At 41.1% G+C, this 11,726-nt stretch overlaps 1 protein-coding gene across 1 annotated transcript in view; it reads right to left on the minus strand.

Moving 5' to 3' along the window:
* LOC148045068 (uncharacterized) overlaps positions 1-10,148 on the minus strand; it is a 30,223-nt gene extending 20,075 nt beyond the window's left edge. Inside the window, exon 1 of the mRNA XM_087719020.1 lies at positions 9,016-10,148. Within this exon, the coding sequence (XP_087575146.1) occupies positions 9,016-9,724 (709 nt within the window). The 5' untranslated portion in view covers positions 9,725-10,148. The remainder of the gene's footprint in view (positions 1-9,015) is intronic.
* Positions 10,149-11,726: the final 1,578 nt, after the last annotated feature.

The raw sequence follows: 11,726 nt of genomic DNA on the forward strand, positions 1-11,726 counted from the left end.
ATAGTCTACCATGTTCTGTCATACTGGCATCAAGTTACATTCCAGAAGTTTACCAGCTGCCTTCTACTGTTGTGCCTCAGCACCTGGTATGTTGCTGGCCTTAAGGAATAGTATATAGTTATAGTATAGCTATAAAAAAGCTGAGTGCCAAAGAATTGAGGCCTTTGAACTATGGTGCTGGAGAAGACTCATGCGAGTCCCTTGGACTGCAAGGCGATCAAACTAGTCAGTCCTAGAGGAGATCAACCCTGACTGCTCTTTGGAAGGCCAGATCCTGAAGATGAAACTCAAATATTTTGGCCACCTAATGAGAAGGAAGGTCTCACTGGAGAAGAGCCTAATGCTGGGAAAGATTGAGGGCAAAAGAAGAAAGGGACAACAGAGAATGAGGTGGCTGGATGGAGTCACCGAAGCAGTAGGCATGAGCTTAAATGGGAGATGGTAAAGGACGGGAAGGTCTGGAGGAATGTTGTCCATGGGGTCAAAATGGGTCAGACATGACTTCGCAACTAACAACAATATAGCTATTGAAATAATAGACATTAACCTGGCAGAATTCTCTATTCATTTATCTTCTATTCTTTTAAAGTTGTTTAAGGTAATAGCCATCACCACATCTAATAGCAACACATTCTAACTTTGATTTTTGTGAGGGAGAGCAATATCTGTTTATTATCCATCACAGATTTAATTTTTTTATGGAAGTGGAAGAAAAACTTCTCATTATCCATATTTCACATATCACCAATGACTGCATATATCTGTATCATGTTTCCTTTCACTTTAAGCTGAAAAAGCCCCTAATGGTATAGTTTTTCCTTAAAAACTATCTCAATAGATGCCAACAAAATAAAAATTAGATTTTGTTATAGTACTTTGTAGTGTGGAGAAATGCTTGCTTTCATAGGCTTATTAAAATGATTTATTAACTGCATAGAATCAAAACTAGCATATGCCTAATTTTGATATGAAGGAACAGCAGGGCATCTTACATGAAAGAAGATATAGAAATATAAAATTGCAGCGATGTGAAAAAATGAAGGGAGGGAGGGAGGAAGGAAAGGCTGCTTTGTTCAGTTTTAAAACCTTGTAACAAAATCATCCTAAAGATTCAAATTGCTTGTTTTTATCCACAGATTGGATCATTAATTGTCCCACCTTTCTGAGACTATATTTTAGACTAGAGGTGGACAATTAATTTTCCCAAGGGGCCACATGAGAAACTGGGACTGTTATGGAGGGCTGAACCAATAGGGCTATGAAGATGGGTAGGCATTCATATGGCATGTATGTAAACTGGAAAAAAATAGTTACCTTCAAAATAAAAGGTTAGACAGGGACAACCAAAAGGCCAGATGTGACCCGAGCACCCTAAAATGCCTAGGGATGTTTTAAACTATGCTTTGGTAAAAACTCTATTATGTTTTTAATTTTGTAGGCAAGAATGATATAGTAACTTTGTAAGCAGTGTATTACATGAAATTTTGTGGGCGGATGCTTTACAGTCAATAAACATGAATTGTACTTTCCTGTACTATTGAAGCCTACTAAATTATTGCAATGGTCATTGTCAAAGTCAATACAATTTTCATACTACTATGAAATCTGGATAATAGATTAGACATTGATAATACAGGGTTAGCTATCCCTTTACCCAGGGGTTCTGACTGGTTCTGGAGAAGCGGTAGTGGAAATTTTGAGTAGTTCAGAGAACCAGCAAATACCACCTCTGGCTGGCCCCAGAGTGGGGTGGGAATGGAGATTTTGCAGTATCCTTCCCTTGGACATTTTGCAGTATCATTTCCATCAAATGGGGTGGGAATGAAGATTTTGCAGTATCCTTTCCTACCACACCAACCAAGACACACCATTCCCACCAAGCCATGCCCACAGAACCAGTAGTAAAAAAAAGTGAATTTCACCACTGCCTTTACCTAACCTGACCTTATCATTACAAAAGCAAGCAAGCAGATGCTTTTTTGGCAGAGGACGATAGTTTACAAAGGGTACTGTATGCCATGCAGCCTCTTCTGAATCCTTGCATTCCTTTCCTATCCTTAAGGGAAGGAAATGCAGATTCACCTTGCAACAGTGAGCACACTTGGAATTGTAAGAGAAGCTATTGAAACCCACATCAAATGACTACCATTGGAGAGATATTTCTCTTTGAAATAGCTGCTGTGGTAGGTGTAATCAATTACTACATGTCTCCAGGACAAAGGGTACTATGTTAAAACAGCTGTATGGTTGTGGCCTCAGTTTACCATGGTGTGGAGGGAAGGGGTGGAGACAGACAGGGACATCAACAGAGAAACTGCCCCTACCTTCGAAAAACAGACCAGCTACATAGTGACATAGTGACATAGACAACTGGAAAATTCTAGAGCAGATTATAAGGAACTCAATCTGTAAGGGCATTGAACATAATAAAAATTTACGTTTACATTTATTAGGACTTGTATGGCGCCCACTCTCGAGAGACTCAGGGCGGTTTACAGATAAAGTAGGGAGGGAAACATATAAAAATTAAAAAGTACAGACATTAAAATCACACAACATTCATAACATAAAATGGGGCTGGATAAATCAACAGCCCCAGGCCTGCTGGAAGAGCCAGGTCTTAATCGCTTTGCGGAAGGCCGTGAGAGTAGTAAGGGTCCAGATCTCCACGGGGAGATCGTTCCATAGGGAACGATCAGATAAGTCAGCATTTGTCAAAAACAAGTTTTTTTTCAGACTAATCTTATCAATTTTTGATCATATAACTTCCTTAATCTATTTTGAAAAACCCTAGATATAATATCTTCAAACTACAGCAAAGCATTTCACAAAATACCCTATGATATGCTGATCAGCAAGCTAGCTAAATGTGGGCTGGCTAGCATAATTAAACAGATATATGGTTGGCTCAGAAGCTGTACTCAAAGAGTGCCCACCAATGGTTCCTCATTAAATTGAAGTGATATATCAAACATTGCGGGCAAGAATCAGTCCTGTGTTCTTTATTCTTCAGTATGTTCATTAACAATTTAGAGTGCAAGATTTAGAATAATGAACTAACATTAGAGAAAGGAAGAATTTCATTTAATGTTAGAAAAATTAAAACTCACAGTAAAATATAATTTGACAGTGAATCGGTTTATTCAGAAAGACATCATTCATTGGATGTGTTCAATTAGAATTTTTGTACTGTTTCCTGGCCCCTTCCAACTCTTTGAATCTATGATTAATAGAGTCAACAAACCACACTGAAGCTTATGTTATCTTAAATCAGGGGTGAGTTGCTGCTGGCGTTACTGCCAGTTCGCTGTGCGCGCACGCACAGTTGCCTATAAATTGTTTTGCACATGCACAGAATATTAAAAAATGACCAAAAAACATGCTGGCAACAGTATGGATGACCGGGAAACCAGTTCGGGGGCACGGCCAGCCTGCCGCCCCTACCGGTTCGGCAATCCAGTCGCAATTTCCACTACCGGTTCACCCGAACCAGTAGCAATCTGTTAGATTGGGTAATGTATAGACACACAAAGGCTTAACGGTAACAACAGCTCTTTATTGAATACAACAAGTGAGAACAATCCAGCGAAGGTTGAGTCTGACAGCAGCCCTTTTACAGGGAGCTGTCAGACCCTTCAACCAATAGGATTAGACCTCTGTTCCCGCCAGAACAGAGGACCTTGGTGGAAACCACTGTAGATAGGGTGAATATCTAACACAACCCACCTCTGCCTTAAATGTATTATGGTATAATTTTTAATGGACCACAATTAATTTCAATGAAATGTGTAAGCATATTTCTATGAATTCTGTTTCTAGTGGAATTCTTTCTGAACAACATTTCCTTTGCCTAGTCTATATTTCTGTCTCTAATTTGTAAAACCATTCAGAAGGCATTACTCATTTCTATGGGATTACAACAAGATTATCCTCTGGGGAAAATTTCCATAACTTTTTTTCCTGTAAATATTCTGAGCCATGTGTTAGAAAAGTAGCATCTCTTTAAATACCTTATTTTTTTACAAGTGCTTATTCATTCTTGTAATATTTTTAAAGAAAACCTACAGATATTGGATGCTGTTTTTATGGATAGCCTCTGAAAATATCATTTCTGAGTGAAATATATTGAGCCTAGAATTACATTTATTAAGTCAATTCAATATTTACATGGTTTTAAGATTATAAGAACCCTTAATCAGTCAAAGCTAAATGGTTTTCCAAACACAGTGGAAAAGCAGCAGGAGAAGAAATATGGCTGCCATAAACATTCATCTGCTTCAGTTATAGTCTAATATAGTATTCAGGAGTAATATACAAGATCATAGCAATTGTATAAACTGTAGCAATTTTTTGCATAGAAATGTAAACTCAATTCACATATACAATCATTGTGTCTTAGAGCTATGTGCTTATCCGCCCCTTTGAAGATGATTGCATGAAAGGAACTACTAGAATTCTTACTTTCCTTTGGAAATGGAAATATTGTGAATTCTGCATCGAAACTTACTGCTCCTGGCTTATCTGCATAATTTCACAAGATGTGGAATCTTAATCAGGTACAATTGACAGAGAACAAAAAGACAATTTGCAAGCATAGTCCAGCACTGTTCTCAACATAGAGGGCCACTGGAGCAGAGATAAGTGGTTTCAGATACATAGAGGGAAATCAGCATTTGATGTACAGTTTGCAGAATTTCTAGCCATATTTGAAATTAAAATACAGTTCAATATGCGGATCAATTTCTAACCAATTTCAGCTGTTTTCATGCAGAGAAATGGGAAATAGCAACAATTTTAAACAAGATTTCATACTGTAATAAATGATTAATCTGTCAGCCCTTTACACTCTTTGCATAGATTATAGAAAGACTCACTGTAAGAAAATTGTCAATTCAATTGTTAATTTAATGGGTTTATATGCCGCCGAATCCCCGGGGGGGGGGGACTCAGGGCGGCTTACAAGTACGAATAAAATAAAATAACATACAGAGGAAGAACATAAAACAATACAAAACATTTTAAAAACACAACACACATCTGGATTAATTGGGGGTTGACCTGGTTTGAGTCAGCAACCCCAGGCCTGCTGGAACAGCCAGGTTTTGGTGGCTTTTTTGAAGGCTGCAAGGGTGGAGAGTATCCGGATCTCTGTTGGTAACTCGTTCCCCAGAGCTGGAGCAGCAACAGAAAAGGCTATCCCCCGAGTGGTCGCCAGCCGGCATTGTCCGACAGATGGCACCCAGAGGAGGCCTAACCTGTGAGTTCTTATCAGACATTGGGAGGTGTGTAGCAGGAGACAGTCTCTCAGATATCCAGGTCCAGTGCCATGTAGGACTTTAAAGGTAATCACCAGCACTTTGTAGCGTGTCCGGAGACTAATAGGGAGCCAGTGCAGCTTGCGGAGGATAGGTGTAACACAGGTGTACCAAGGTACCCCTGATATCGCTCGCGCGGCTGCATTCTGGACCAGCTGCAGTCTCTGAACACTCTTCAAGGGCAGCCCCATGTAGAGTGCGTTGCAGTAGTCGAGCCTTGAGGTGACGAGGGCATGAGTGACCATTTTAAGTGCCTCCTGGTCCAGGTAGGGCCGCAACTGGTGCACCAGGCGAACCTGGGCAAAAGTCCCCCTGGTCACAGCTGACAGGTGGTGTACTAATATCAGCTGCGAGTCCAGGAGGACACCCAAGTTGCGGACCCTCTCTGAGGGGTGTAGAGTTTCACCCCCCAGGCTGAGAGATGGAATATCTGGACCGTCCTTGGGGGGCAACATCAATAGCCACTCGGTCTTTCTGGATTGAGTGCCAGCTTGTTTACTCCCATCCAGACCCTATAAATAGTGCATTCAGCTAGATATGACAATCAATATAATCCTCCTTTTTAATCAGGATGTTACGTCACCTTTAAAGCCTTCCTCCTCTCCTGGGCCAGATTAAGGCCAATTGATGCCACTTTGTGATGCAATACATTATAATGAACAAAGCCATTTAGTACCATGCATAAATATTGGAGACACTTTGCAGAAAAGCTTGGAAGAAACGGTTCACCGACAAATGCGTGCTCGACAAAAGTGCGCCGACAAAACCGCGGGGACAAAAGTGCAAGTTCAAAATCGCACCAAAGAATGAGGACAGAAGCACGACGACAACAGCGCGACGACAGAAGCGCGCTCTTAACCTAACCCTAAAGGTAACCCTAAAGGTAACCCTAAACCTAACCTAACCCTAACCCTAAACCTAACCCTAAACCTAACCCTGAACCTAACCCTGAACCTAACCCTGAACCTAACCCTAAACCTAACCCTGAACCTAACCCTAAACCTAACCCTCAACCTAACCCTAAACCTAACCCTGAACCTAACCCTAAACCTAACTCTTACCCTTACCCTTACCTTAACCGTAATGGCGCTTCTGTCGGCACTCTTTTGTCAGTGCGCCTTTGTGAGCGCGCTATCGATGTCGCGGTTTTAGCGACGCGATTTTGTCGGCGCGCTGTTGTTGGGTGCGCTTTTGTCGAGTCACAGGAAGAAACAAGTTTCTATTTTTTTATATTTTTTTATTTTATACACATAAGCACATCAACAGAACACATAAACACATTAACAAAAATAACCACATATTTTAAAAACAACATAGGAACAATAAGTTCCATCATATATCATACAGCAGTTCCGGTTGCATTTGTAATCTTGTTACTCATTATCCATTTTTATATACATTTCTTAATTTATTTATACTTAGCTACTTATGATCAGGTATTATTTGCCTATATTGTGCTTTATATTTTTACTGTCATCTATTCTCTTACATGCAGTTATAGGTATACATTCACATAGTTATTCTTTTTCTTTGCCATTCTTATATTATTATTATTCCATTTAAAAGGGTATAAGATATAATTTGGAATGTATCATTTACCATCCTTCGCACTTGCTATGACACCACCTTATTTTCTCTTTCTTTTCTCCGTCCCTTACTTCTCTACTTCCTTCCTTCCTCCTCTCCTTCCCCTTCTTCCTTCCCTTACTTCTCCCCTACTCCTACCCTCTGTCTTCTCCTTCCTACCCTCTCACCTTCTCCTTTTCTCTCTTCCTCCCTCCTCTCCTTTTCTTTCTCTCCCTCCCACTCACCTCTCCTTACTTCTTTCTTCTTCCCCTACCTCTCCTCCACATTTCTTCTTCCTCTCCTACTGTCTCTCCTTCTCTCTCTCTCTCTCCAACCCTCCACTTCTTTCCCTTTCTTCGTCCCTCCATTCTCTACTTCCTTCCTCCCCTCCTTTCTTTCCTTCTTCCCTTCCTTTCTTTTTCTATTGTTATGGTGTCTCTTTCAAATCCAGTTTATGTTTTCTTGGGGTTGTTATTTCCACAGGTATCATTTCCTTTTTTCTCTATCATTCTACTGTCTATATGCCAGTTATCATCCTGATTTGATTTCACCAATCATGACCCCCTTGTTTTACTCATAATTATTATTTTTGAGAGTTATTCTATTCTTTTAATGTTTTTTATTTCTTTGCTCCATCCATCTATACCAATTATCTGGTCTACTTTCAATTTCTTAGGAATATTAAACATCTGGGCTCTTTTTTTTCTTTTTTTTTTGTGCATTCAGTCCATTCAGGTTTATCAACATAATTGTTATTTCTTGATCCATCTCTAGTTGAGATTGTTTCTTCTGCTTCTAGAGAGTTTAGAGTTTAGAGTAATTTATTTATATGCCGCCCTTTTCCCTGGGGGGACTCAGGGCGGCTTACAACTCGAAAAGGGAGGGAAACAAACAATTGACACATAAGACAATACATCATTAAAAGCACGACATTCATACTATTCGGGTGGGTTACAGTCTTTAATCCCAGGCCTGACGGGATAGCCAGTTTTTAAGGGCTGTGCGGAAGGTCTGGAGGGTGGTGAGGGTACGAATCTCCACGGGGAGATCATTCCATAGGGTCGGAGCTGCCACCGAGAAGGCTCTCCTCCGCGTAGTTGCCAGTCGACATTGACCGGCAGATGGAACTCAGAGGAGGCCTAATCTATGGGATCTAATTGGTCAGGTGGAGGTAATTGGCAGTAGGCGGTCTCTCAAGTACCCAGATCCACTACCATGAAGGGCTTTGAAGGTGATAAGTAGCACCTTGAAGCATACCCGGAGATCGACCGGAAGCCAGTGCAGCTCGCGGAGGATAGGTGTTATGTGGGTGAAGCGAGGTGCACCCACAATCGCTCGCGCGGCCGTATTCTGGACTAGCTGAAGTCGCCGGATACTCTTCAAGGGAAGCCCCATGTAGAGCACATTGCAGTACTCCAGCCTAGAGGTCACAGGGGCACGAGTGACTGTTGTGAGAGCCTCCCGGTTCAGGTAGGGGCGCAACTGGTGCACCAGGCGAACCTGGGCAAATGCCCCCCTGGTCACAGCTGACAGATGGTGTTCAAAAGTCAGCTGTGGGTCCAGGAGGACTCCCAAGTTGCGGACCCTGTCTGAGGGGCGTAATATTTGACCCCCCAGCCTGAGAGATGGAATACTTGCCGAATTAGTGGGAGGGAAACACAACAGCCACTCGGTCTTATCTGGGTTGAGCACAAGCTTGTTAGCCCTCATCCAGTCCCTAATTTGTAGTTTGTATCTGACTTTTCCCTCTCGTGCCTTCCTTCTCTGCTCTCTCTCTCTTTCTTGCCTCTGTTCTTCTCTCTTGCTTCTTTCGCTGTCTTCCTTCTCTGTTCTCTCTCTTTCTTGCCTCTGTTCTTCTCTCCTGCTTCTTTCGCTGTCTTCTGATGTTTCTTCTACTTGACCTCTGTCCTCTTTGCTTCCTTGTTTTCCTTCCCTATTACAGTGTTCTTCATAGAATTTGTGTGCTTCTTCTAAATTCTCTATCTTATATCTTTTTCCTTGCCAAGATACCAGAACCCCTTCTGGTACCAGCCATCTGTACATTATTCTGTTTTTATTCAACTCGTTTGTTAAAAATTGGTATTGCCTGCGTTGTTCCCGGATTCTCCATGGGATCTGTTTAAGCGTGGTCAGCTCTTTTCCCTGTAATATATCTCTTCCCTGGTTTTTTCGTACATTTCATCTCTGGCAGTTTTCTTAGTGAATCTTACATGTACTTCTCTCGGGAGCCTATGTCTCCTTGCATAATTAGTGTTCACCCTGTAAACCTCATCAATTGTTCCTCTTAATTCTTGTTCTGTTATTTGCAAAAATTCAGTAAGGATATTAACCATTTTTTCTTTCAGATATTCCTCCTTCTCTTCCGGTATGTTTTGAAATCTTAGGTAGAATGCCGCTTTTTTGTTTTCGAGTCGGATTATTGACAATTCCAATTCTTTATTAAGTTGCCTATATTCTATTTCCATTTTTCCCATTTTCTGATCTGAGTGTTGTATTTTTTCTTCCATACATTGGATTTTCTGTTCGTTGATTGTTAAGGCATTCTGTATCTTTTCAACTTTATCGTCTACATTTTTTATTGTTCCTTTCAATTCTTCCATTTCATTTTTAAGTTCTTCGTGATTTTTCCTTGTCTCTGCTTGGCTTGTAGCCAAGGTCTCCTGTATCATCTGGAGCATCGTTTGCATGTTTTGCATCGTAGGTGCTGATCCGGCTGATTCTGCCATCTTTTCCCCTTTCTCCAACCCCCACGCACTCTCCATTGTTTTTTTATTTGAGGGGGGGGGCGTTGCTGCACTCACATTGGGTATGGTCTTTTTCCCTAATTTTGATGAGGTTGCCATTTTTAACCCCTTTTTTTATCTTGCCCATTATTGATTATAACTTTTACCTTATTTATATCTTATCAGTAATATCAATAATATATTAAAATTATTATAATTGTATAAACCAATATTCAACAACAATTCCAATTATCCTTCCTTAGTATCACCTTTCAATACTTAAACAGTCCTATGTAGTAATACTAGTAGTATTCTATTTGATTAATTTGATTAGTAAGTATCATAAATTTATACATCACACCCTATTCTTATATCAATAAATATCTCTCAGTTTTGTCAGTTGTTCAATATTCTGTTCTAATAATTAGTCTCTCTAAGTCACTCTCTTCTTGATGTCAGTGTTAGAGTCCACGAAGCGAAAGACAGACCTCTATTTCTTGTCTCTGGCGCAGCTCCAAGCTCCCAATCAGATCAATATCAAATAGTTAAGAAATTCAACCCAGCGGAAGAAGAGCTGGTAAACAAAAAAAAAGAGGAAACTCCGTTTTGCCAACCCGACTATTATGCAGTCACTTCTTTAAACCTTCCAAATCCTTCTGGCAAATTTTATTCCATGAAGTCCATGTCGGGATTTTGTTCTTACTGTGGCTGATCTTAAAGCTGTTGTGGCTGTCCCTTCCTGTCCATTCTGACTCAGCCTTTTTGCAATGTTTCTTTTCGGCAAACTTAAGCTGTAAAAAAAAAACAGCCTCTCTCTCGGCTTCTTCTTCTCTCAGCTCACCCACTTTGCCAGTTAAGCGTTGCTTTCCTCTCTGGGTTGTCGGCAGTAATAACAAGCACCCGAATTCGTCTGCTTCTATTTCTGTTTCTTCCTTCTATGCAGACGCCATTGCTCAGTCCTAACCAAAGGGTAGGATATCTTCTTCGTCCATTTAGGGGGGTTTCTCCTGTCTGCCGGGGGATTTGCCTTACCACCCCGGCATCTGCAGAAAATCCCCTTTGATCTGCTGGTCTCTTCGGGATCAGCAGTGCTCCAAAAAAGGAGCCCACATGAAGAAATTAGTGTCAGGGATTAGAGAAGCTCCCTTACCCTGCTCTAGGCACAATGAGTCACCGGAAGTCCCAAGATGTGAGGGCGAACTGGCTGCGACATCTGTCACCCCACTGATCGCCAGGATTGATTCGGCTGATCTGGCTGGCTAGGCGGGTGTCCCCTTCCTCCCTCACCGCTCCATGTGCATCCCTCCCAAAGCTGCGCGCTTGGTGGAAGAGGACGACCATCCCAGATAGAAGGAGTGTACCGATCTTCGGTCAAGGGTATACGATAGCTGCGCTCCCCTGCTAGAACCTCCAAACAAGCTCAAGAAACAAGTTTCTATTTGAACAGACTGGGTATCTGTCAGTGCAGTCCAACTGATGGAAACTTCTTTAAGCAGTTGTAGATTACATGATAGTTTATCTTCAAAACAAACCTATTTAGGCTCTTTGCCTAAAGCAAGGGTAGCAACTGTTGCCCTTTTATAACCTGTGGACTTCAACTCCCAAAATTCCTGTGCCAGCATGCTCAGTCAGGAATCCTGGGAGTTGAAGTCCACAGGTCATAAAGGGGCCATAGTTGTCCAGCCCTGGCCTAAAGATACTCAGGGAGGTACATATCTTGAGGAGATTTAAAAGGATCTTCTCAATTCTACTCTAAGATGCTAAGTAGAATTATCCCTCATTTTTTCCTAACGAAGTCTCAGTATGATACACTTTAGCTACTCAAGAAAAGCATTTCTGAGGTTTTGTGGCATTTCTTTGACTTGCGCTTCACTTTTTGTATGTTTGATGCACTAACACCTCCATTTAATGGGCCATTTTGGGGGGAAGAATTCACTAAATCTGAATTTAAGAAATATCATTTGCATAATACACAGTTGACATGTTTATATCATTTGTGTAATGGAAAAGCCATTAAAAAAATCAAGTAGTAATTATGATAGATGTGGCTTAAGTTATATCAAGCATCCCGACAAACTTTGTGGATGAAATCTAAAGGCACATTTTGTCCATTAAATTGAGG

This window comes from Thamnophis sirtalis, unplaced genomic scaffold (assembly GCF_051295495.1).
Source record: "Thamnophis sirtalis isolate CommonGarterSnake01/CBP01778 unplaced genomic scaffold, rThaSir2_p1.2 scaffold_6, whole genome shotgun sequence".
NCBI lineage: Eukaryota > Metazoa > Chordata > Lepidosauria > Squamata > Natricidae > Thamnophis > Thamnophis sirtalis.